This window comes from Halichoerus grypus, chromosome 12 (assembly GCF_964656455.1).
Source record: "Halichoerus grypus chromosome 12, mHalGry1.hap1.1, whole genome shotgun sequence".
Taxonomy (NCBI): domain Eukaryota; kingdom Metazoa; phylum Chordata; class Mammalia; order Carnivora; family Phocidae; genus Halichoerus; species Halichoerus grypus.
This window is the reverse complement of record NC_135723.1, coordinates 92,954,270-92,981,110: the sequence shown is the minus strand read 5'-3', so window position 1 is coordinate 92,981,110 and position 26,841 is coordinate 92,954,270. Positions and strand designations below refer to the sequence as shown.

Here is a 26,841-nt window from a genome sequence, read left to right as displayed (position 1 = left end):
CAGGCGCCCCACTGAGCAGGGAGCCCGAAGCGGGGCTTGATCCCAGGACCTGGGATTATGACTTGAGCCAAAGCAGACGTTTAACTGACTGAGCTACCGAGGCGCCCCAAGGTGGTCAAATCTTGGTAAATACTGGAGTTTGCACCTTGGCTTTGCCCATGAGTAACTGCACAGATAAGTTCCTAGGTAGCTATGCGCCTTCGTCCTTTTGTGTTCTCCTTTTGGTTGTTTTTTTTTTTATCAGTATCTGTAAGCCTAAATGGGGACCCCCTGTCCTGTCTAGAATCGGTTATGCTTGGCAATGTTTGCCATCTCAGAAAAAGGTAGGGTTGGTGAGCGTGCCCTCTCTGGGCAGATGAGCTTGCCCGAGGCCCACCTGCAGCATCAGTAGCTGTCACCTTGGTGGTCTGGCATCCAGAATACTACTTCAGAGGTCCCCAGAGTGGCTGCCAGTCTTAGAGGTACATACATTTCAGTCAGCAAAAGCCTATGAAAAATACAACTTTAGTAACATAATGGCATCAGTCTGATGAAATGTTAAGTATCAACTACCTATTTCTGCATATGAACACCAAGAAGGTAACATTTGGAGCAAGATTTGGAGACTAGCATGACCAAAATTGTCTTCTACGTCAAACCCATCACTAGCAAAATCTTGGGCTGAAGACTGACTCCGGTTCGTCCATCAGGGGTCAGATGCTCTCAGGCCGTCCTTGTTTGTGTTGCCACCTTTATGTGGAGCTTACTGCAGGGACTCAAAATCTCTCCACTACTTTGTTCTATTAGTTTGTCCCATGCGATGTCACCCCAGCTCTTCTGTCCTGTCTCCACTAATGAGCCCTAGGATTATCTCCCGATGACAAGCCGTGGTTCTTTTCACTTTCCAGGTATTTCCAGTGCCTGGTTTTCTTTCGCGCATGTAGATTTATAGTTTGTAAACATTAAAGCTGGAAGGAAGTTAGAAATTATCTAGTCCACTTGACTTATTCTACAGATAAGGAAGTTCAAGGCTTTCACCTAAGATCATACAGGGAGTAGCAAAGCCAGTTTTCTCGAGGCCCAGCCTAATTTTTTTTTTTAATTTGGCAACATGTTACTTCTAGGTTTGAAAGTACAGTCATGGAAATATGGCAGCCAGGGCATGGTGGCACCCACCTCCCGCTAGGTCCCTCCAGGTACCAGCCCAGACTGAAGTTTGCCTTTTGCTCACGTTCCTGGGAATGATACACTAGGAGAGATACTTTGCTTGGGATACTAACGGATGCTGATAGGATCATTCTTCAAATTCCTGGGGAGTCTGTCTAACTCAGGAAACTCATTGTTTACTGTTCTGGTAGCATTTTAGAGAAGGCTCTGTGTTCAGTTCTTACTGGTTCCTAGATGAGTTGGAAGGTTGCTGAGCATAGTAACCCCACATATGGTGACAGGGGCTTGGTATCAACCAGAACCAAAGTGTCTTCTCCAGGAGAACTTGATTACGCACAAGTGCATCCTGATTTCTCCAGACTAATGCTTCAACCCTCACAAAGCACAGCCAAATAGCAAAGCATTCTGGGACCCTTCTCCCCTGTGCCCATCTTGAAGCCCTGTGGCCCAGCCAGCCTCCCACTTGGGCATCACCTCCCTCCCCCGCTTTTGTACAAATCGATCACAGCTGAAGGCTGGTGTTGCTTTCCTCCACCCCCACGGTAACAAGAGCCAGCTGCGAGGGCTGTCTTCCTAGGACTTCCTCCAAAACATTGCCTCTCCTCCAACCAGCAGATGCTTAGGAAGGCTGTATGGCAAGCTTACTTGAAAAGTCATCCTCAGCGTCGCCCAAACCAAACCCTGTTCTTTCCATATTCCTAAGAGACCACCCATCCTAGCAGTGCCCACCCCTCCACCCCCCGTGGAAGGCTCCGCTAGCCTTCATGAGCCTGGGAATAAAATTTCATTAGCACTTGCAGCAGAGACCGAGAAAAACACAAGCTATACTCAAAATAATCCCTTTCTCCTCTACCATTTATTTTGGGGGGAGAGTTGTCACTAACTGTACTCTTTGCAGAATTCGACCTTTCCTTCTAGTGTTTCAAGAGAGAGAAGTTGTTGGTTTGTTTTGGTTTTTTCTCCCAGCATACTGATGTGGGCCGGTGAGCAAGAGGAGGAATGCGCCACTCCTCAAACGCTGCCCACCTGTGTCGTGAGCACCCGGCGCTCGTATGCGCCTGCCAGCGAGGTGCTAATGACAGCCAGGTGCACAGCCAGGTGCGGAAGCATTTGGCCCCATCTGCAACAGCACATCAGACGATTTAAAAACAAACAAACAAAAAACCCTTGTCAGGAGAGATAGCAGGGGCCCACACCTGCCTCCGTGGCGAGCAGGGTGCCCGGCTGAGTTGTCATCATTGGTCCCCATCAAAACGGAATTCAGCTGTCCTTTAGTTCCGTGCATTCCAGTGGCATGAATGAATTTGATCTTTCTCTCCGGAACATTTATTCACCCAGTGTATATCTGGCTAGAACTGGCATTGCTTCTCATTTTTAATGACGTGTTCCAACTGCCTTCCTCATCCAGCTGGTTCACACTGTGCAGCTGAACGTTGAGGGGTGGGGGGGGCTCCCGGCACTGCAGGGCCCCTTAGGCTTCCCCTAGGAGCCACAGGATGCTCTAGCGGCAGAGAGAAGCCAGCAACTCATTACACTTTCTCATTCCAGGAATGAGGCCGCAAGAAAGCAAAAGGGCAGAAGGCCTTTTCTTTGAGTTGGGAAAAAAAAAAACTTAAACACATTTATTTTTCTACTGCAGTGATTGAGGAAACCACAAAGGCTTCTCACTGTGTCTCTTCGGGCCTCCATTCCTCGCTCTGTATCTCTTCCCCTCCTCCAGGCGCTTCGCGGCCTGCCCTGAATGCAGAGGTCAGCCTCAGCCTCGGTCTCTTTAGCTCTTAAAATTCAAAAGAAGGGGCGCCAGTTCAGTCGGTAGAGCATGCGGTTCTTGATCTCAGCGTCGTGAGTCCAAGCCCCACGTTGGATGTGAAGCTTACCGAAAAAAAAAAAGATTCAAAAGAAGATGAACTCCATCTCTAAGATGGCTCCAGGTCTAAAATTCTGTGATTCTATAACCTCCCTGGGGTCAAAAGTGCTTAAACCACAACTCTGAAAATGTGAAAGAACTCTTCAGCGTGAGCGCTGCATTTTTATTCTCCGCTAGCAAGCGGACAGAAGTGAAAAGCTTCAGAGCCAGCTGTGAAATGGGCCCCGCATGACCACTCCCACCGCCGAGGCCCACCCAGAAGCCACTCTTCCTCCAAGACACATTCGGGAGCTTCCAACAAACGTGCTGTCCAAGGAGACGGGTTTCATACACGAGGCTTCCTTCAGGGAATTCCTTCTCACCGTCTCTTTTAAGGTCCCTCTATTCACTTGGGAATGAAAGCCAACATCCCAGGAAAACATGGAACATACCAGAATTCCAACTGAACCATTACTGTCTACCTGCTTCCAGCCTCCAGTTCTTTGGTCCAAATCATTGACTTCAGACCCTTTTTACTGCAGGCCCTAATGAGCAATACTGTTCACGTTCAGACCGAACGCATATACCACACACAGGCCCACAGATCGTTATTTACGACTGGAACAGAATGCAGCACACTCTTCTAGTCTGTTCTTTTTGTTGTTTCTAAGACTGATCACAGCCCACTAAAATTATTTCAGGACCCAATGATGGGCTGCAAACTGTAGTCTGAAAAAACCTGCTCTAGACCCAGCTATCCACATTTATATTTTAACATCCTGGTTTTCTCAGTTGTGTCCTCACAACTATAGTACGTGAGCAGATCAACATTGCAGACTGGTCACACACTGATACAGGTTGGTCCTAAAATTTTTAAATTTTAGAACAAAGTAAATTCAACACATTCAATCATCAAGGAAATTAAACACAAAGGGTGAGCAACTCACCGACAGTATTTACATTCCTGAATATCTGAGAGAAAGGGATGCCTGAGGAAAAATGTTTCTCTGCTTTGAGAGAAAATTCTTTGAGAAGTCACCAACCTGCCAGCTGAATTATTGCTGTTCTTCTCGGTATACGTCCTAACAATTATTCTGTCTCACTATTACTCAATAGGTATAAGGAAGGTATTATAAAGAAGGTATTATATACCTTGTATACCTCCCTCTTATGAAGAAGATATTATGGGCATTATGATAATGAAATCTTGGGGTAGTATCTTTCTCGTTTTGGGGGTAATCACTTGAAAGAAAAGACTAGGACCAAATAGTGCGACATGTGGGTGCCATGCTCCTAAGAAGCATTTCAGGACTCCACTGAGTGTTCAGAGAGATAATTTGCAAAGACAGGGAACAGGAAGGTCAGGAGGTTCATGCTGATAAATGAACAAGATTCAACATTACTCTTGTTTGGTTTGGGGGCCCCCAAATGCAGGTGGGATGGGAAAGGGGGCTAGTATATATTTTAAGGATGTTCAGGGATGCCAGATTCAGAGGAATTCCTCTTGCAGGTAAGTAATTTTTTCTTGGTTTTTTTTTTTATTGTGATAAAATATACATAACATAAAGTTCACTATTTTAATCATTTTTAAGTACACAGTTCAGTGGCAGCATTAAGGACATTCACAGTGTTTGCGACCATCAGCACTGTCCATTTCCAGAATTTTTCATCATCTCAAACTGAAAGTCTGTCCACTCTAGGCAACAGCTCCCCATTCTCGCTCCCCCAGCCCCTGGTCTCTATGAATTTGCCTGTTCTAAGTCCCTCACGTATAAGTGGAATCGTCCAGTATTTGCCTTTTTCTCTCTGGCTGATTTCACTTGCTAGCCAATATCTTTTAGTTCACCTCTTTTCTCCTTACGGAAGCCAGAGCTAAGTGATCCTATTAAAACGGGCTCAGGAAAGTTTTATGACATTGAGGTTGCAGGCAGACCTCGGTCTGTTGCACTTTGCAGATACTGCATTTTTTGTTTTTGTTTTTTTACATTGAAGGTTTGGGGCGCCTGGGTGGCCCAGTCGTTAAGCGTCCGCCTTCGGCTCAGGTCATGATCCCAGGGTCTTGAGGATCGAGCCCCGCATCGGGCTCCCTGCTCAGCGGGAAGCCTGCTTCTCCCTCTCCCACTCCCCCTGCTTGTGTTCCCTCTCTCGCTGTCTCTCTGTCAAAAAATAAATAAAATCTTAAAAAAAAAATTGAAGTTTTGTGGCAACCCTACATCAGGCAAGTCCATCAGCTCTTTTTCCACCAGCACTTGCTCACTTCATGGCTCTCTGTCCCATTTTGGTAATGTCTCACAATATTCTTCATTATTATTATGTTACGGTCACCTGTGACTGCTGATTATGACTCACTGAAAGCTCAGATGATGGTTAGCATTTTTTAGCATAAACTACTTTTTTTTTTTTAAAGATATTTTTTATTTATTTATTTGACAGAGAGATAGAGAGCACAAGTAGGCAGAGTGGCAGGCAGAGGGAAAGGGAGAAGCAGGCTCCCCGCTGAGCAGGGAGCCCGATGCGGGGCTCGATCCCAGGACCCTGGGACCATGACCTGAGCCGAAGGCAGCTGCTTAACCAACTGAGCCACCCAGGCGCCCCTAGCATAAACTACTTTTTAATTAAAGTACGTATATTATTTTTTTAGACATAATGCTATCACACGCTTGCATACAGTGTAATATAAACATAATTTTTATATGCACCGGGAACCAAAAAAATTCATTTGACTGCCTTTTTTTGAGATATTTGCTTGATTGTGGTCGTCTGGTACAGACCTCCCAAGTAATCCCGCATAGGTGCCTGACGTCAATGGGAATCCAGCAAGGGAGCGTTCGTCTATGGGGAACTCCGCTTCCTTGCAACTCTGCCTAACAGAGCACAGCTGAGAACCAGGGCAAATATTCAGAAGGTGGCCTAACAAAGGAAATGCCGGTTACAGGGCCCGTGCCCTGAGGAGGATGCAGTACGTTCATGGGAGAAACCATGGGCCCTCACTTTTATTTTATTCTTACATTACATGTATTTCTTTTTTAATTTTTTTATTGTTATGTTAATCCCCATACATTACATCATTAGTTTTAGATATAGTGTTCCATGATTCATTGTTTGTGCATAACACCCAGTGCTCCATGCAGAACGTGCCCTCCTCAATACCCATCACCAGGCTAACCCATCCTCCCACCCCCCTCCCCTCTAGAACCCTCAGTTTGTTTCTCAGAGTCCATCGTTTCTCATGGTTCTTCTCCCCCTCCGATTTCCCCCCCTTCATTCTTCCCCTCCTGCTATCTTCTTTTTTTTTTTCTTAACATATATTGCATTATTTGTTTCAGAGGTACAGATCTGAGATTCAACAGTCTTGCACAATTCACAGCGCTTACCAGAACACATACCCTCCCCAGTGTCTATCACCCAGCCACCCCATCCCTCCCACCCCCCATCACTCCAGCAGCCCTCAGTTTGTTTCCTGAGATTAAGAATTCCTCATATCAGTGAGGTCATATGATACATGTCTTTCTCTGTTTGACTTATTTCGCTCAGCATAATACCCTCCAGTTCCATCCACATTACATGTATTTCTAACAAGCTTCTGAAGTTTCGAATCCCATGGCATTTTGGAAACAGCACACTAGAATGAGAGCAGAGAGGGTCTGCTCGCCAGCAGGCTGGTGAAGAAAGAAGAAACTGCAGGGAAGAAGAGAAGGTTGGCTCTTGCTCACCATGGGAGGCTGCGGGGCATCCCTGTGTGCAGCCCGGTGGGGCTGACATTCCAGATGATAGTCCCGGGTAATCCCCCCATTCATCCACTCATGAGCTCAGGCTCTGCGCAGAGCACTGGGAACAGTGATCACTGGAGCTCAGGGCTTGCCGATAAAGGCTGTACCATGATCAAAGTTCTTTAAGGGAGACTCCCAGTGTTGTTATTTTTTTTTAAGTTTTGAACTCTGGGTAAGGGGCAACTGTACACGAGTTTCATGTTTACACAACAGAGCCTGGGAGCTGACTGCTGGCCACGTGAATACCAGAGGAGTTACCCTATTTCCCTTGATTGCACCTAGGTATTCGTGCTTGGCTGAGCGAATGTGTGGAAGAGAACAAAGAGAAAGCTAGTTGAGAATATAAAAGCATCTTCAATAAGAGAAATTCGTGAGCATCCATGAGGAAAGAGGCTTTCGTTGATTTGGAAGGGTTTGGGGAAGAGCGGTGGAAGTGAATGATTTGGTCAAGACCTTCCGAGAATGCAGCTCGCGTGTGAAGGCGCACTAGCAAAAATGAGCTGAGGCGTTAAATCCATCCTTCTAGCTGTGTCTCAAAGCCTCGCACAGGCCCCACGTGCCTGGTGTCATCTGGGTTCGGACCGTGTTACACAGTGTGCCGAATAGGCGCGTGACGCCTTTCCTGATCAACACGCCCTTGGGATGGTGTCTGCATTTCTCTCCAGCCTCCTCCATGGAGGCTGCCCACCCTGTGAGCCTGAGCAGGCCCAGTCCAGAGCTCTCCCTGAATCTGCCCCTTCTCCCCTTCTCCCCCTTCCGCTGCAGCACGCTGTCCAAGTGCTGCCACGCCATGGTGGCCGTCATCTACCCCTTCACCTGGCAGCACACCTACATCCCCGTGCTGCCGCCCGCCATGATCGACATCGTGTGCTCACCGACCCCCTTCCTCATCGGGCTGCTCACCAGCTCGCTGCCGCTGCTCCGGGAGCTGCCACTGGAAGAGGTAAGCAGTGGGGACATCCCTGTTCCCTCCCTGTGGGGGGCCAGAGGGCAGAGGGGAGGTGCTGGCTAAGGCACTGCAAGCGCGCGACGCCCGGGGGTGGGGGCCCCTGCAGTTTTGTCTATTAGCTACAACCCCCCAGTCTGCCTCAGTAGACCCTTGGTGACTGCAAATTCGGTTTTCTCTAAATGAACCCACTGGCCTAAAGGGCAGCAATCTACAACTTAGCCAGATGTTAAAACACTTGATCCATAAAGTAGGCACCCACCCTATCCTTCCCTCCTCCCTCTCCCCAGCACCGAGGAAGAAAGCACACAAGAGCTAACAAGAGCTGGAATTTATATTTGGACTAATAACAAAGCCGACAAGGCTGTGCTCCTGCAAACAGGTCCTTTTTCACATCAGTTAAAAAGACAACCACCAAAATGTTTTCAGTGATCCACTTCTGGGTTTTCAGGTTTGCCCCCAAGTAGGGAAAGTCCTCCCTGGCATTTCAGTGGGTCTTCAGCCCCAGTCCCTGCCTCTAAATAATCTCTGTCCCTTGTACTGATTGCTCCCAGCAGTCAGCGAGGAAACTGGAGGGGCCTAAGTGATACCATTCACTTCTGAACCCCGAGGGGAAAGCCTGTCCCTGAAATTCATCCCAGGCCCCCAGATGTGGCTTCTCTAATTGCCCAGGGAGGCCTGAAGTCCCGTGAGGTATTCACCAGCACACACAGGTCTTTGAGTGTAGGTTTCTGAACCACAAGGAATTTGTCTGGGTACCCTGTGATCCCTGAAATGGCTCAGTTCGACCCCATACGTGTGTTTGAGAAGGAAGGAGAGAGCCCCCTCAGCTCCTGGGCAGGGTCTCTGGGATGTATTAGAGCCTGTGTTTCCAGCTGTTGGTGAAAACATGGTGGCCATGCAGGCCCATGCTCTTCCTCCATTGTAGCCAGTGGCCCATGCTGGCCAGGGTCATGCGGGCAGACACCCAGCATTTTCCTGACCATGTGCCCTAGGCAACTCACTTGCCTCCCCCTACATCTGGCCCCGGGGCTCAGCCCCACTCTGAGGAGAGAAGGGGAAGGTGCTTATCCTAAAAACTTTGATTAATGAAAGCCCAGCACCTGCAGCTTGACTCATTCTCCAGTTGGATCCACTCCTCTGGATCTCTCTCCTTCTATCCCATTAAGAGAAATGACAAGGCCCAGTGGGTAGCTGGGAGGAGAGAGAGCCCTGGGAGTGGGGAGTGCAGACTTGAATGGAATGGAAACAAGGAGGGGTCCTCCAGCCTCCTTCACCCACCAACCCGCACACTAAAAGTCTGTCCCAGAGGCTCTGCGTCAGTCTCGGAACAGGGCAGGGAGTCCAGTCTGTGGTAATACACATGTCCCAGCCTGTGGGTTCGGTGTTGAAAGCATGCAATTCTGGAAAGCCCTTCCCCACCCCCTACCCCCCTCTTCATCATTTGTGGCTACAGCGGCAACGTCAGGGAACCACAAATGGGTCCCTCCACCCCCACCCCAGCTGCCTGTCTGGGTGCCAAGGGGGAGGAAGGCTACGAGTCTGTCACTATATCCCGGAAGCCCTGGTGACAGTAATTGTCCCTTTGCCTCATCTTGCAGGTCCTTGTGGTCGACCTCGTCAACAATCGGTTCCTCAGACAGGTGAGTGAAAAGGCAGCAACCTGCTTCTCTGTCTTCACCTCTCTGTTGTTGGAGACACAGCTGTCTGGGCCTGGAAAGGCTCCTTGGTGGGCCTGGGATTGCAAAACAGGTCGGCGGGCTTGGGCGATCCCTGGCCAGGTCTGGACTGAGAACAGGAGAGAAGGCAGGGGCCAAAGAGCAAAGGTTTGGCAAAGCATTGAGTCCCATGTGTTTTATCACAATGTGCTTTTCTAACAATTAGAAACTTTGTATAGGTTATAACTATAGACACTTGTCTTTTTTAAAATGCTTTCAAAAAATAACTGTTAACAAAGTTCAGAATATAAAATTAAGTGGAAAAAATCAGCACACAAGATTATATACATTATTGTCCTGATCTTTTTTTTTTCTTATTAAAAGGAGAGAGAAAGAGAAAGAAAGAAACACAGTTGGCCCTTAAACAACACAGGGGTTAGGGGTGCCCACCCCTTCACAGTTAAAAATCTGTGCATAATTTCTGACTCACCAGCAACTTAGTTACCAACAGCCTACTGTTGGTCAAAAGCATTACTGATGACAGTCAATTAACACATATTTTGTATGTTATAGGTATTATATGCCATATTCTTACAATAAATTAAGCTAGAGAAAAGAAAATATCATTAAGAAAATCATAAGAGAAAATACACTTATAGGACTGTAGTGGACTTATTGAAAAAAAAAAATCTGCCTATAACTGGCCCTGTGCAGTTCAAATCTGTGTTAAGGGTCAGTGTGTGTGTGTGTGTGTGTGTGTGTGTGCGCGCCTCTAAAAAAAATTGAAAGGTGGGACTCCTGGGTGGCTCAGTCGGTTAAGCGTCTGCCTTCGGCTCCAGTCATGATCTCAGGTCCTGGGATCGAGCCCTGCATGGGGCTCCCTGCTCGGCGGGAAGCCTGCTTCTCCCTCTCCACTCCCCCTGCTTGTGTTCCCTCTCTCGCTATGTCTCTCTCTGTCAAATAAATAAATAAAATCTTAAAAAAATAGATTTTATTATTTGAGAGAGAGAGTGAGAGAGGACATGAGAGAGAGACAGAGAGAGCAGGTGCGTGCACGCAAGCAAGGGGGAGGGGCAGAGGGAGAAGCAGACACCCCGCTCAGCAGGACCCCAAGACCATGACCTGAGCCAAAGGCAGATGCTTAACCAACTGAGCCACCCAGGCTCCCTACACATTTCTTTTCTTTTTTTTTTTTTTTTAAGATTTTATTTATTTATTTGACAGCGAGAGAGGGAACACAAGCAGGGGGAGTAGGAGAGGGAGAAGCAGGCTTCCTGCCAAGCAGGGAGCCTGATGCAGGGCTCAATCCCAGGACCCTGGGATCATGACCTGAGCTGAAGGCAGACACTTAACGACTGAGCCACCCAGGCGCCCCTACACATTTATTTTCTTGTTATCGCTTGCCAAAGAGGGCTAAATCCTAACAGATCTTGCAAAGAATCATTACAGAAAGGTTTTCCAGGCATTCTCATGGATTGCTTTTAAACTTGGAGTTGCCATACTGCTGAAAAGTTATGTCATGTTAATGTTTTGTTTTGTTCTGTTTTGAATCATTACTTCTGTCTACTTGCCCTTCCCCAGGGCCCGCCTGCTCCAAGGTCCATGATCACACTGGTCATCTGCCCTGACCAGAGTCCCTGATTAACACTAGCCATCCTACGGGGTGGGGGCAGTGGGGGACATTTGTTGACAATCCACTAGGTGCCAAGCACTTTTACAAAGTAATTGTACTGCATTTAATTTTTCACCCAGCTTTATTGAAATATTACTGACATATAACATATATGAGTTTACGATGTACAACATGATGATATACTGTGAAATGATTATCACAATAAGTTTAGTTGACACTTCTTTCCCCTCAGATAATTAATTACCTTTTGTGTGTGTGTGCTGATAGCATTTGAGACCTACTCTTTTAACAACTTTCAAGTATACAATAGAGTATTGTTAACTATAGTCACCATGCTGTGCGTTAGATTCCCAGAACCCATTTATCTTATAACCTGAAGTTTGTACCCTTTGACCACACTTACCCATTTCCCCCACCCCCTAGCTCCTGGCAACCACCATTCTACTCTAATTCTATGAATCCAGTTTTTTTTTAGATTTCACATATAAGTGAGAACATACAGTATTTGTATTTCTCTGACTCATTTCACTAAGCATAATGCCCTCAAGGTCCATCCATGTTGTCATAAAAGGCAAGATTTCTTTCTTTTTTATAACTGACTAATATTCCATTATATGTGTATATACATTCCATTGTGTGTATGTACACACACACACACACACACACACACACACACACAATCTTACTTTCTTTATTCATTCACCCGTGCATGAACACTTAGGTTGTTCATGTATCTTGGCCTTTGTGAATAGTGCTGCAATGAGCAGGGGGGTGCAGATACCTCTTCAAGATAGTGATTTCAGGGGTGGCTCAGTCAGTTAAGTGTCCAACTCTTGATTTCGGCTCAGGTCCTGATCTCAGGGTTGTGAGATCAAGCCCCACGTCAGGCTCCAAGCTGGGCATGGAGCCTGCTTAAGATTCTCTCCCTCCCCCTCTGCCCCTCCCCGCCCCGCTCACGCTCATGCTCTTTCTCTAAAAAACGAAAGAAAGAAAGATGGTAACTTCATTTCCTTCAGATATATACCCAGAAGTGGAATTACTGAATCACATGGTAGATGAACCTCCACACTGTTTTCCATAGCGGCTGCACTCATTCACATTCCCACCAGCAGTGCGTAAGTGTACAACTGTTACTGATCATTTTTTTTCACTGTACAGAAGCTTTTTAGTGTGATGTAGTCCTTGTTTATTTTTGCTCTTGTTGCTTGTAGCTTTTGGTGTCATATCCAAAAAGCACTGCCAAGACCAATGTCAAGGAACTTCTTCCCTGTTTATTTTTAGTAGTTTTAGTTTCAGATCTTATCTTTAAGTCTTTAATCCATTTCATGTTAATTTTTGTGAGTGGTGTAAGATAGGGGTCCAATGTCATACCTTTGCATGAATTTCCTGGCACCGTTTATTGAAAAGGCCATCATTTCCCCCATTGAATTCTTAGCTCCTTTGTCAAATATTCGTTGACCATATATGCACAGGTTGATTTCTGGGCTCTTGATTCTGTTCCATTGGTCTGTGTGTCTGTTTTCATGCCACTACCAGACTGTTTTGATTACTACAGCTTTGTTAATAAAGCTTGAAATCGGGAATTGTGATGCCTCCAGTTTTGTTCTTTTTTCTCAGGACCACTTTGGCTATTCAGTGTCTTTTGTGGTTCCATGTGAATTTTAGGATTTTTTTCTATTTCTATAAAAAATGCCATTGCAGTCTTGGTAGGGATTGCACTGAATCTATAGATGGCTTTGGGTAAAATGGACATTTTAACAATATTGATTTTTCCAATCCGTGAATACAGAATATCTTTCCATTTCTTTATATCTTTTTCAAATTCTTTCATCCATGTCTTCTATAGCCCATTTAATCTTCACAATGAAGTAGATATTGATTGGTACCCCCATTTTACAAGTGGGGAAACTGAGGCTCATATCGCTTGTAAAAAGTGGAATCAAGAGGAGCACCTGGCTGGCTCAGTTGGAAGAGCATGCAACTCTTAAATCTCAGGGTTGGGAGTTTGAGCCCCAGGTGGAGTGTAGAGATTACTTAAATAAATAAAACTTAAAAAAAAAAAAAACCACGTGGAATCAAGATTCAAACCTCAGATCTCTATCTCTAAATCATGTTTCTTGGGGCGCCTGGGTGGCTCAGTCGGTTGAGCGTCTGCCTTCGGCTCAGGTCATGATCCTGGGGTCCTGGGATCGAGCCCAGCATTGGGGCTCCCTGCTCAGTGGGGAGCCTGCTTCTCCCTCTCCCTCTGCCGCTCACCCTGCTTGTGCTTGCTCTCTCTCTCTGTCAAATATATAAATAAAATCTTTAAAAAAAAATAAAAATGAGAAAATAAATCATGTTTCTCTCACTAATCCAAAAACTGTGCCGGGATTGCCCTGCAGTGTACCCAGTGTGACCTGCGGGCCAGGACGCCGCTCTCATCCCCAGAGGCACTGGGGCAGCGGCCCACCTGCTCTCTCTGCTTTTCAGATGGATGACGAGGACTCCATCCTCCCCAGGAAGCTGCAGGTGGCCCTGGAGCACATTCTGGAGCAGAGGAATGACCTGGCTAGTGACCAGGATGAAGGGCCCCCAGACTGCAAGCATGGTAAGAGCTCAGCCGCCTCCATCTCCCTCTTCCATCATTAGAGTCGGGCAGCAAGTGGGCAGGTGACCAGCCCTTCCACGTGGCATTGAGTTAAGTAGGAAAAGTGGCCGGAGGGGCGTGCAAGGAGAGAAACTGGGTGTGTAACCCCTTGATCTGGATCTCTTGCTAACAATGAATCGTGAGAAAAATTTTCCCACCTCCCCCAGTTTGGCCCTAAAATACCCAATTAAAGGGGAGAAAGAAATGGCTTCGTCCCTCTGGGTAACCTTTGTCACGGAGAATGATGATCCGCTCTAGTCCTTCCTTGCGCCCGCCGGGCTGTCTCGGGCTCTGCGTCCGCCCTCACCGGTGCCGGCCCTTCCCCACTTTGCTCAGGCCCCGAGTCCAGCCCCTTGAATGAGGTGGTGTCCGAAGCCTTCGTCCGCTTCTTCGTGGAGATCGTGGGCCACTACTCCCTGTTCCTGACGGCGGGCGAGCGCGAGGAGAGGACCCTGCAGCGAGAGGCCTTCCGCAAAGCCGTCTCCTCCAAGAGCCTCCGCCGCTTCCTGGAGGTTTTCATGGAGACCCAGACCTTTCGGGGCTTCATCCAGGAGCGGGAGCTGCGCCGGCAGGATGCCAAAGGTTAGGGGGCACCTTCCGTGCCAGGGGCCGAGGCAGCTAGAGAGGCCCAGGCCGGCAGAGGCCGAGGAGCGGGGAGGAGGGTCGTGGGGCCAGGGCGCAGGTGGGAGGGGCAGCGCGGCCTCCTCCGGGAACGCTCCGTCTTGGCACCTCGGAGCTGGTCACACTGCCCCAGCGTCTGCCTGTCTGCTCTGGCCGTCTCTCCCCGCTCACAGCCTCTCCCAGAACCGCGTTCCAGGTTCGGGCGGTAGGTTCTCCTTGTGTTCCATCTTTCCAGCTTGATGAAACTCTCCTGAACATGCTTTTTCCTGCCTCTCGCTGGCCCCTCTTCTCCTTTTCCTCAGGCCTCTCCTCCCTTCTGCCCTGCTTTCCTCCCAGTCTCCCGAGGTGGGGCACCAGCAGGCAGGAGCCACCTGGGGTGGGACAGGGGGAAGGAGGCTGGCCGTGCCCCCCACTTTGTGTGAGCGCCTCCTCACATTCAGCCCGATCGGCCGCAGCACCGGAGGGAGGACAGCAGAGACTCCCCAGCTTGGGGAGCTTGTGGGTCATCTCACCATGGAGCCTGGCCTCCTGCACTCTCTCTCCTCCCTCTCCCTGTCCCCTCTGGCTGGGTTCCATCACACTTCCAGGGCTGAGAAGGGGGAGTATGTGAGGGAGGATCGAATCACTCCCCTCTCTTTCTTGCATCGTCGTAAGTCCTTTTGGGAATCGGAAAGCTAGAAACGTTGGTAAAGACAGTCACTGATGGGAATTAGACCTGGGTGGGGGAGAGACACCGCGGAGAAGCCGGTCCAGTGAAGACGGAGGGCAGCGAGGGTCCTGGGACAGCCTCCGGCCCCAGGCCTCCGTGTCCTCTGGTGCTGTGATGGCCCAGCCTGGGTGAAGGAACCAAAGCCCCACATGCCTGGAGCTCTTTGCAAAGTAAAGACAGGGACTGGTATTCTGATGAGTGGTATCTGAAGAGACAAAAGGAAATTGATTAGTGTCTGAGTCACTCCTGACGACAGGATTACTTGAAATAGAAGCTCTGCTAACCAGATTATCTGCTTACAGATCACTATTTGATAGAAAGGTCGAGGCACAAAAGCTTAAAAGTGGCATGGGAGGCTCCTCTGTCCAGGGAAGATCAGTGAGAGAGGAAGACAATGCCTGAGGCTCACACCTTGAGGCTAGAGGTGAGGGCCTCTGAGGTGGCCTGTCCGGCCTTCCTGAGCCCACAGATGGCAGACGGTTTTCCTGGAAGCGAAACCACTTGGCCAGCGTTCCTCTTAGGGGAGAGTATGAGGAAAGGGGAGACTACAGGACTCCGAAAGCCAGGGCGGGCTGTTTCCTCTTCGAAACCACGTGCCTGGCACAGTATAGACACTTGGAAGGTGTTTGTTGAATAAAAATAGGATTTCACGTATGATCTAGCTTTACAGCCTCCCGAAGATAGTTATTGCACAAGGTTGGGCAATTATAAGGGCAATAAAAACCCTTATAAACCTTATGATTCAGAGAATGTTTATAGGAGCAGCTCGTCTCAGAAGCAAGGTTTCTTTTTTATGGCAGTAAGGAAATGGATATGTTTAGAAGAGAGAGAGAAGGAACTAAAATGGCTGGGATTTCTCTTGCTAACAGGTCTGTTTGAGGTCCGAGCCCAAGAGTACCTGGAAACACTCCCCAGTGGAGAACACAGTGGTGTCAATAAGTTCCTGAAGGGACTCGGTAAGGCCCGGCGGTCTCGGTCCCCATCACCAGCCTCTGGTCCCCCGAGTCTCGAGTCTCGGCCGGTTCCCTCCACTGGGGCAGGTGCCAAATAATGCAGAGCTCGCTGCACTGCGGCCTCGTAAGCTCCTGTTCTGATCTGGCCCCAGAGGATAGACAAGGGAAACAAAGCACCCCTCCCTGCCTCACCGGCCCCTGGGCCGTCCTGCTCTATTCCTCACTCTTCTCTCCCACCCTCTTCAGTCTTCTGGGGAACTGAGCTTAGGAAGCATGAGGGGAACCGAAGAAGGGTGTCTGGTAGTGAAGACCTGGAGCAGCCTCCAAATTAGTGGAAATGTAAGAATTGTAAGGTCGTTGGGGCGCCAGGCTGGCTCAGTCCATGGAACGCGCCACTCTTGATCTCAGGGGTTGTGAGTTCAAGCCCCATGTTAGGTGTAGAGATTACTTAAAAAAATAAATAAAAATTAAAAAACAAAAAACAAAAGAATTAGAAGGACCTTGGTTTAATCGAGGGTGATGAGGCGCCCAGGAGGAGCTGCAAGTGGGCCATACTGTGCCTTCCGCAGGACGGCTGGTTTCCTGGGGAGGCCCTCCTACCCGCCCGTGCTGCTGGGGGTTTTCTCCTCATGTGGCTCCTCAAGGACATGTTACATTCGGTGCTCCCTGTGTCACCGTGTCAGGAGCAAACACTCCTGACACGCTTCCTTTCAAAACTCCCCACGTCTGAGGAAGGTCCCTTTGCGTTGGGGAGGTTGCGTGAGGAGAGGCTCCAGAGGTGGCCTGGGAGGCCACAATCATCCCCACCACGTCCGGGATGAAAAGGGCAGGATTTCACTTTTGTCTGCCTGGTGACATGTTCTTATTTTCTTTTTTTTAGGCAACAAAATGAAGTTTCTCCACAAGAAATAACCTCCAGCTCAGCCTCAAGGGAAAACTTCCTCCTGGTTGCAACCACATTTTTTACAAAAACAGTCCTGGTGGCCTTTCTGAAACGCTGGGTCCTGGTTGTGCGGGGTAAAGGCCGGGATGGTTTCCGGCTGCCGCAGGGCCTCCCCAGGACCCAGGGCCCAGCAGGGGCTGCTCCCGCAGAACAGCCCTGGAAAGGGGACCTGAGACCAGGCATGGCAGCAACTTTCAAATGGATTGTTTGGGTTGTTGGGTTTGGGATTTTTTCTATTTTTTACTCTTAGGTATTAAAAGAAAGAAAAGTGTTTGGGTTTTCTTTTTATTATGCCAGGGCTAAGAAAACTCTCTCGTGCCCTATGCCATGGTGCCCTGGTTCATCCTGCCTGGCGGCTGCACTCTGACCCCCAGAGGAGAGGAGGAAGGGGAGGGCAGGAGCGGTGACCAGGGACCGGAAAACAAGGCGCCCCTCTGGTTGGAGCTGGGGACAGATGCAGGTGTTAGGGGAGGAGGGCAGTGGCGGTCCTAGGGCACTCGTGCTCACAGGTGACAGGTGTCCTCTTGGGGAAAGGACTGGCCTGTGTGTGGAATGTGCTTGTCTGGGGCATGAAGGAAGGAGCGCGAGCACCACAGACATTTGGCTTCCTGGGCTGAGCTGCGCGTCCAGGCCGGCCGGGGACGCCACCTGGTGGCCGAGGCCGTTGGTCGTGCTCCCCACTCCTCTGGGCCCAAATGGACCTGACACTTCCCGATGGCCTTTTTTCTCTTCGAAGCCATAGAACCATCCACTGCCCGAGCAGTCCATGACTTTCAGAGGGACACAGAAAAAGAGATCTCCTCATGAGATCTGTTAATAAAATATTCTTGGGGTCCTTAAAACATGTAATCCACAGCTTTGACCCTACTTCCATTTACATTGTAGGGAATGTTTCCCATCTCATTGTAGGGACCCAGATCAGCATACGTGGAGGGGCTTGTGGTGTTGATGTTCACAAGAGGGGTCATCAGAACTTTGGGGCTAGCTTCATCAGACTCATGCGCCAGCTAGGCGGCTTGCCTTCTCGGGACCAGAAGCAGAGAGGTGGGGGTAAAGCCTGCACCCCGAGTCCTGTCCTGCAAAGGTCACAGTGAGGATGCAGGAAGAGAAGGCAAGCAGCGCAGGCAAGTTCTCAAGCAGGCCTCAGGGCCACCAGTGGGCCGACCTGCTGCTTGCACATCGCACGAGCAGACCCCCTCTGGATGGCAGCAGCGGTCCCGACAAAAACACACAAAAGGGATGTGGTCTGACCTTGGCAGTGGCCCAAGGACCTGTGCCACTTGGCAGAGATTCTCACCTTTAGGGAGTTGGGAGCAAGGGGTCTAATAAGGAAGAAAAAAAAGAAGAACGAGGAAAATGAAGCGGTTGATCTCTGTCATTCTACATTAGAGGTTCTTAACTGGAGTCATGGATGACCCCCTTCTACCCACAAGTTATAGCCAAGACTTGGTGTGTCCATTTGTGTTTTAAGAGAGGATCCACGGTTTATATCAGATTCTCAAGGGGGTCCAAGGTTGGAACCAGGCTATGCATCACAATTAGCGTGGGTAGGTACGTGTGGTTGGGGTTGAGCGGGGGAGACGGAAGGGGAATCTCTGAGTGGTGGGGGCTCAGGAATTTGTACCTTACAAGCTCCTCAGAGTAGTTAATGTTATGAATACCAGTATTCTGCCCAGAGATGATCACTTTTAATATTTTGGAATATACCTTCTTTTCTAACTTATTTCATATTGTTTACTTAACACCTCCAAGTGAATAAATATACATCTTTTTCAACATTTCTAATGACTGTGTAACATTCTGTTTTATAGATGTATTAGAAATTAGTTTACCAATCTACTCTTATGCATGCAAGCTATTTCCAGGTTTGTCTTTTTTTTTTAGATTTGTTTATTTATTTATTAGAGAGAGAGAATGAGAGAGAGAGCATGAGAGGGGGAAGGGTCAGAGGGAGAAGCAGACTCTCCCCCGAGCAGGGAGCCCGATGTGGGACTCGATCCCAGGACTCCAGGATCATGACCTGAGCCGAAGGCAGTCGCTTAACCAGCTGAGCCACCCAGGTGCCCCAAGCTATTTCCAGTTTTTAATATCATAAAGAGCATTGAGAAAAGCATCTTTGTATAAATGCCTTATTTTCATTTTTGCTTGAAGTACAATATATACATACAGAAGAGTTCTCAGATCATGAGTATACAGCGTCACAGACTTTTGCAAATGACCACATCCGTGCAAGCAGCACTCAAGTCAAAAAGAAACCATCATCAGACCCTGGAGAGCCCTCTGACCCACCTTCCCAGCATTCCTCCCATCCGGCCCTCGCCCTGCTTATGTTTAAACTAAATCAACTGAAAAGTTGTCAACAACTTGCAAAGTGGTAAATTAGGCTGGGCAGGGTCAGAGGCAAGAGAAACAAAGCAGAGTTGTAATCTGAGCTCACAGTTTAGGGCAGATTCTGGATGGATAACACGGTTTGGGTTCAGAAACGAAGCGTGGCTATAAGGCCTGGGTGGGCTGGACCAGATCACTGCCACCCAGCCTCTGTGTCTTGCTGCACACGGAGCATCTATCCAAGAACCCAGTCCTCTAATGCCAATAAAAGGCATACATTTTCCATGAGAATGTGTATGTGTATGTGTTTAGAAGCCCAGGGTTTCAGTTCGCGGTGAATCACAGGACCCGTTTCCCCCAGGCAGTGCTGGAGAATCCTGCCGCCTCCTTGATCCTGGGCCATTTCCTTCCTACCCACCCTGTCTTTTTCCCCCTTTTTCTTATATTGGGGTAAAGTTCACAGAACATACAATCAATCATTTAAAGTGAACAATTCAGTGGCATTTAGTATACTCACAACGTTAGCAACAACCAAAAGACATTTCCATCACCCCAAAAGAAAACCCTGTACGGGGTGCCTGGGTGGCTCAGTCGTTGGGCGTCTGCCTTCAGCTCAGGTCATGATCCCAGGGTCCTGGGATCGAGCCCTGCATCGGGCTCCCTGCTCGGCGGGAAGTCTGCTTCTCCCTCTCCCACTCCCCCTGCTTGTGTTCCCTCTCTTGCTGTGTCTCTCTCTATCAAATAAATAAATAAAATCTTTAAAAAAAAAAAAAAAGGTGATTTAAAAAAAAAAAGAAAACCCTGTACGCATTAAGCAGTTACTCCCAGCCCCTCCTCACCCCCAGCCCCTGGCAACCACCGCTCTTCTTGCCATCTCTATGGGTTTCTCTCTTCTGGGTATTTTATACAAGTGGGATCACAATATGTCACCTTTTGTGTCTGGTTGTTTTCACCGAGTATAATGTTTTCGAGGGGCATCCACGCCGTAGCACCTAATAGTACTTCATTCCTGCTTATGGCCGACTGATATGCGGGGTATGGTTGGACCACATATCGTTTACTCATTCTTCCATCCATGGACACTCGGCTTATTTCCACCTTTTGACCATTGGGAACAGTCCTGCTGCAAACATGCGCACGTGTATTTATTTACGTACCTGTTTTCAGTTTCTTTGAGTAGATGTACCTAGGAGTGGAATTGCTGGATCCTATAGAAATGTCTACATTTCAATTTGGGGGGACCATCCGACTGATTTCCACAGTGGTTGCACCGTTTTTCATTCCCACCCACAACGTCTGAGGGCACCCCACCTTTCGGTGCTCCCTTCCCTTCTTCAGACCGGTTCCAGCTTGCTCAGCGATATCCATCACCTTCCGGCCACACCTCTCAGAGAGGACCCCATGCTTCTCAGGGGTGATTGGCACCTCCTGCGTCAGTCTGGGGGGATACTAGTTTGAAATGCAGATTCCTGGGATCCACCTTAATCTACCTGGAGCTAAAGCCCTAGAACCCTTCATTGGCCAGGAGTTCCCCCAATGTCTTCACACATTTACAGGACTGTCTTAGGTGACTCACCTCCTCAGGTGACTGATCTCCTCCCTTGTAAGCAAATTCTCCCTTATGTTTCACTGACGGAGAGTAACCTCAGGGCCAGGTTTTGGCAATGAGACCTCTGCCTGTATGTCCTGTGTTCAGCATTGCCTAAGAGCCCCTAAAATGCTCAGCAAAATAAAAACAGAAATGAAATGGGTATACGCTTACACGGGGCCACCCACACTCATCTGAGATACCAAACCTGGTGGATGCGGTTTTTTAAAAAAGGTCCCATTACTCAAGTTACCTTGCGTAGGCTTGAAAGCAAACCCAAGGCAGCACGTGCTAGGCCCCCAAAAGTCCCGAGGAGGGATTGCCGTGGGGATGAGCTCAGAGGAGGGCAGGGTGGGTGAGAGCAAGGGCGGGGAGGGGGCTCAGACTTCACCATGTGAGCTGAGCTCAGAGCCGGACTTGCGTGGCCAGCAGGGGCTGAAACAGGCGGAGGACGAAAGGGAGATTCTGGCCTGAGCAGAGGTGAGTAAGAAGAGCCAGGGGCAGGTGAGAGGGGTCACTGGGCTGCGCTCACCTGTGAAGGCCAATTAACTTCACACCCTGGCTGGTCGGGTGACCACACCTCGCCCTCACCCAGCTCTTGGGTGGGGCGCAGCTGCCAACCTCTGACTCCTTTCTGGTCACAACTGACAGAGGCCTGGTGCCAGCTTCCACGGCAACGGGCCAAAAAGCACAACAGCCTCACCTTTGGTTCAACCCGGGGCTCCTCAACTGCCCCTCTTGCCCTCCTCTGCCTGCAACCATCACCCGCCCCACCCCAACCGTCTTGCTAAGAGCACCCAGTCCAGTCCTGCGCCCAAACCTCACCACGGGTTGTTAATTCCCTCACCCGCACGGGCGGAATGTGGACTGAGCTGTCTTTCGGGCAGAGGACTCCAGATTCCCGGGGACTCACGCATCACTCTCTCAGGCAGGTGCGAAAGGGCTGATCCAGTGGGCGGATCCGGGTGGCAGCTCCGGGAGGCCTGGCCGCCGACCCGACCCCCGGACCTGGAGTTTGGCCTGGGGCACAGGTTGCTCTTCCGCCCTCACTGCGCTGGTTTATCCGGCCCGGGGGAGCCCTGAGCTGGAGCTGGCACAGCGGACTGCGCCCAAGCGGGCGGGGGAGGGGGTCAGCCACTAGGGTGACTCACGGGCAGGTGGGTCAGGGCCCTTCCCAGCAGCGTGGGTCCGCCGGCCGTGTGTCCTTGGTTCCGGAGCCCCTCCCTCCGGCCTAGCCAAGCCCCTGCTGAGTCAGGACATGGTGCTGCGGAGCAGAGGGAAGCTGAAAGCCTCCAGGGATGGGGCATCCGCCTGCCGGGGGAGCCAGTGGGGTTCGGGCTACACCAAGCCCGACTGTCACCATCCTGCACTTCTAGCCGCGACAAAATACTGCGCTTAAAAAACAAAAACCAGGGGCACCTGTGGCTCAGTCGTTAAGCGTCTGCCTTTGGCTCAGGTCGTGGTCCCAGGGTCCTGGGATGGAGCCCCGCATCGGGCTCCCTGCTCGGCGAGAAGCCTGCTTCTCCCTCTGCCCCTCCCCCTCCCCTTGCTCGTGCTCCCTGTCCTCTCTCTCTTTCTCAAATAAATAAATAAAATCTTTAAAAAAAATAACAAATAAAAACAAAAACCAGGTGATCGCTGTACAACATGAATATACTTAATGCCGCTGAGCTGTATAGTTTAAAAACGGTGAAAATGATACATTTTACCTTGTGTACCTGTTAAACCCCCTCCGAGACACACACACACAAACCCACAGCAATAATGTTGCAGGGCATTTATATTCTGGGGCAATTATTTTCACTCTGGCCGTTTATCGTCCACACATCCATTTCTATGAGATAAACGCCAACTTCCTCTACGCAATTGCCTCCAAATGAAGCGGGAGAGCGAGGTTCTTGTCTCACGGAGAATGAACCTCGCAGTAAAGCGACAGAAGTTTATTGAGTGAAGATACAGAAAGAGCTCTCAAGAGTGAGAGGGGTCCCGACAGGGTTGCCAGCGTCGGTCTTTATAGAAAGCTAACCAGGGAGCTTAAATCCTTTTACCATCTCTACTGATATCACCATTGAGCAAGGACTAGTGATAACACCCTCAATGGCTTACTTCCTTTGTAGGGTCTGGTTATTCTTTGTTGGTCACAGGTGATTATCATAAAAAAAGGCACCCTCCCCTCGCCTAGAGATGGGGGCGGCGGGGGGTCCCGCTGTCCTGAATGTTCTCCTTGACTCGCCATCCCCTCCCTGACTGGACCTGCCTACTACCCACAGGTTCCCTGCGGCCCAAACCCTCCACCATCTGAGGCAACACAGCGTGCCCTGCCCCCCCCCACGCGCACGTGCACACACACACACGCACGTGCACTATGACCTTCAGGGGAACATCAAAACCTCTCCACTTTAAGCAGCATGTAGAAAAAGAACCAAGGGTCCCCAAACCCCTGCCCCTCCACCCCGGGGATGGCCCATGGGGCCACCCACAGCAGGTAAAAAGAGGCGAGATCCTTGTGCGGTGATGAGAATATTCTGGGATTAGCGAGCGCTGATGGTCGCACGACCTCGTGACCGCACTAGAAACCACCGAGCTGTACACCTCGCAAGGGTGAACTTTAGGGTGTGTGAGTTCTATTTCGACGAGTGGAGACCGGCCTCTGGGGGTCCAGGGGAAGGGAAGCTGGGCGTCTGGGATGAGCCCACCTTGTAGCTGCCGGGGTCACGGGACCACAGCCCCTGCAGAAGGAAGCAGCAGCTCCCAGGCCAGCATGAGGACAGTGGACGCCCCGCCGTAGGGTTGAGGCTACTGCACGGCAGCCCCGGAGACTAAGAGCCCCCACAAACGCGCACTACACTTCGCTCACGATTGGTAAACACCGGGCTCCTTACAGAAGCCTGTGTTCTCTGCACCTGCTGATGGCATCCTCCCATGCGACCCCCCACTCCCCACCCGTGAGATTGCTGCACGTTCTGGACACACAGGCGTCTCCCTGATTAGTCCTCTTCCCAGGGACACATCCAGGGGCCGCACCAAACATCTCCCTGAATCTTGGCATTGCTTCCGGCCCCTGAACCCTGGGAACAGCTCAAACGTTCTGTCCGGGGCCATACCCGCCCTTCCTTTGCAGGCTCCCCACGCCCCCAGCCCCCCACCGACCCCACACTGGGCCGTGATTGCCGGTGTCACACCAGTGGACCGTGGACAATGCCCTCTACAGAGGAGACCGGGATGGCAGATCAGCCTCCTTCTTCGGAAAGAGGCCCGAGAAGGCCGGAGCGTTTTTGTCACACTTGTTCCTGCACTAAGTGCTCTGTATCTGGGGAAGGACATTTTGGGTGTTTGCACCATTTTGAAAAGGCAAGACCAGGACCCAAGGCATGAGAGAGGCTCCCTACTATCCTTGAAGACCTGCAGAACCAAGGGAAGGAAAGACAAGGTACTTAAGGAAGGAACTTGGCCTTTCTTTTCTTTCTTTCTTTTTTTTTTTAAGGCTGAAAGAACAGTGATTTGCTCTGAAGCGGCTTCAAAGAGTCCCTGAATGAATGGGCGCCTGGGTGGCTCAGTCAGTTGAGCATCCGACTCTTGGTTTCAGCTCCCATCATAATCTCAGGGTCGTGGAATCGAGTCCCGTGTCGGGGCTGCTTGTCCCTCTCCCTCTGCCCTTCGCCCTGCTCTCTATCTCTGAGATAAATAAAATCTTTTTTTTTTTAAGATTTTATTTATTTATTTGACAGAGAGAGACACAACGAGAGAGGGAACACAAGCAGTGGGGAGTGGGAGAAGGAGAAACAGTCTTCCTGCTGAGCAGGGAGCCCGACGCGGGGCTTGATCCCAGGACCCCGGGATCATGACCTGAGCCGAAGGCAGACGCCCAACGACTGAGCCACCCAGACGCCCCTGAGATAAATAAAATCTTAAAAAAAAAAAAAAAAAAGAAGTATCCCTGAATCACACTGTTATCTGGTGCTGGTGGTTTTCCATATGGAGAAAGAAGAAAAGTGGCCCCCCACCTCTGCCCAGGCATACAAATTAATTCCAGGTATCCACCAAAGTGTGCCAAGTATTAGTCCCAGATTCTGGAAACTGTGGGTTTGAATTCTGGCTTGCCCTCACTAGCTGTGGGACTCGGAGTGACTTACTGAACGTCTCTCTCAATTTCCTCATCTAGAACACTGAAATAATAAATGGGGCTTTTATGAGGTTTAAATTAGTTAACATTTTTAAGGTTTGGAACTTGGTAAGCACCATCTAACAGCTTGTTAAAACAAAGCAAAATGTAAAAAGCTAGATCTAACATTTCAGAAGCCAATACGGGAGAAAGTCTTTCTGATCTCAAGGTGGGTGAGTTCCCTGACAAGAAATAGAGCGGGCAAACTATAAAGCAAAACACTGGGTCGCCTGGGTGGCTCAGTTGGTTAAGTGGCTGCCTTGGGCTCGGGTCATGATCTCAGGGTCCTGGGATCGAGTCCCTGCATCCGGCTCCCTGCTCTGCGGGAAGCCTGCTTCTTCCTCTCCCACTCCCCCTGCTTGTGCTCTCTCTGTCTCTCTCTGTTTAAATAAATAAATACAATCTTTAAATAAATAAAAATAAAGCAAAACACTGATAAATCTGAATATAGTAAAAATAAGGACTTCACACGGGAGAAGAGCACAGAGGAGTCTTGGAACACTGCTATGATGGAGCGCCAGCATGATGAGCCTCACCACCAGCGTGTAGAATGAAACATACTGCAGCATTCTCTTTCTACACGCATCCAACAAAACAACACAAAAGAAAATTAATCTATGGTGATAAAATTCAGGAGGAGGGGCTCCGGCTGACTCAGTCGGTAGAACCTGTGACTCTTGGTCTCGAGGTCGTGAGTTCAAGCCCCACATTGGGCCTAGAGCTTACTTTAAAAAATAAAGACTTTATCTGTTGATTCTCGATTGCCTTCAGCTCAAAGTATCTTTATATCAAAATGGCATATTTTCGGGTGGCATATACTGATCCCCTTCAGTTTAGACTGGGCACGTTGGTTCTACACCCTTTTGTTTGCTCATACACACACATCGAAAAGAGAAAAGAAAACGTCATCCTCGTCCCTGTGTGTTGTGTGCCAAGCCCAGCAAACCGGTATCTCACTGGCAAACTGAGAATGTCCTGGCCTCACGGAGGGGAGGGACCATTTATTTCAGCCACCTCTCCAGATTCCCACTTGCTTCCCACGGCGGGGGTGCGGGGGGCTCCAGGGTCAACAGGGCAGTGAAGTATGGGGGTGAGTGGGGTCTGCAGCCTCACTGCCCAGCTCTGCCTCCAAGTTACTGTGGAACTTGGGCCACGTGTCCTCACCTCCTGCCTTTCTGTTTCCTCACCTGTAACATAGGAGAAGAGGTCCCTCCTGACCCCAGACTTGACTGACTCTGGGAGCACCTGCAGCCCCCCCCGGGAAGGGTGGCCTCGAAGCCTGCTCAGAGCGGGATCCCAGAGCCTTCCGCTGGTGGTGCCATGGGGCAGATGGGAGAGGGAAGGAGGAGCTGGTGCCCTTGGCAGGACAGGTGGTGGATGAAGAGGGAGGCGACAGAGAGGGAGCTCTGGCCCCGTGTCTCCCAGGCGGCTAACAGCTGAGCTGATCTTAAAGTCAGGATGCGCCTCAGCTCGTCTTAACAGCTATTTCTAGCTCGCGCACCTCCTTATTTGGTAGCCCACTGCACCGTTCTCTCTCCCAGGGATGTCTGCCTTCCTGAGGAGCACACCAGGCCCCTCGTGGGACTCCGGTCCTCGCAGGGCTTCACAGAGAACGGGCACTCAACCACGTGTGCCATATGTATTCCAAATGCTCCTAAATCCATTCATGTTAAAACATTTTTGGGGACGCCTGGCTGCCTCAGTTGGTGGAGCATGCGACTCTTTTTTTTTTTTTTTTAAGATTTTATTTATTGGGCGCCTGGGTGGCTCAGTCGTTAAGCGTCTGCCTTCGGCTCAGGTCATGATCCCAGGGTCCTGGCATCGAGCCCCGCATCGGGCTCCCTGCTTGGCAGGAAGCCTGCTTCTCCCTCTCCACTCCCCCTGCTTGTGTTCCTGCTCTCGCTATCTCTCT

The 26,841-nt window shown here is 49.8% G+C and overlaps 1 protein-coding gene across 6 annotated transcripts in view; it reads left to right on the top strand.

The window, feature by feature from the left end:
- The window catches only part of DENND2A (DENN domain containing 2A), a 101,179-nt gene extending 82,547 nt beyond the window's left edge, over window positions 1–18,632 (top strand). For all 6 annotated transcript variants that reach the window (XM_036111321.2, XM_078059645.1, XM_036111319.2 and 3 more), the window contains 6 exons: window positions 7,528–7,705; window positions 9,310–9,351; window positions 13,469–13,586; window positions 13,962–14,207; window positions 15,825–15,911; window positions 16,789–18,632. In XM_036111321.2, the coding sequence (XP_035967214.2) occupies window positions 7,528–7,705; window positions 9,310–9,351; window positions 13,469–13,586; window positions 13,962–14,207; window positions 15,825–15,911; window positions 16,789–16,820 (703 nt within the window). In that variant the 3' untranslated portion in view covers window positions 16,821–18,632. The remainder of the gene's footprint in view (window positions 1–7,527; window positions 7,706–9,309; window positions 9,352–13,468; window positions 13,587–13,961; window positions 14,208–15,824; window positions 15,912–16,788) is intronic.
- The last annotated feature ends 8,209 nt before the right edge of the window (window positions 18,633–26,841 follow it).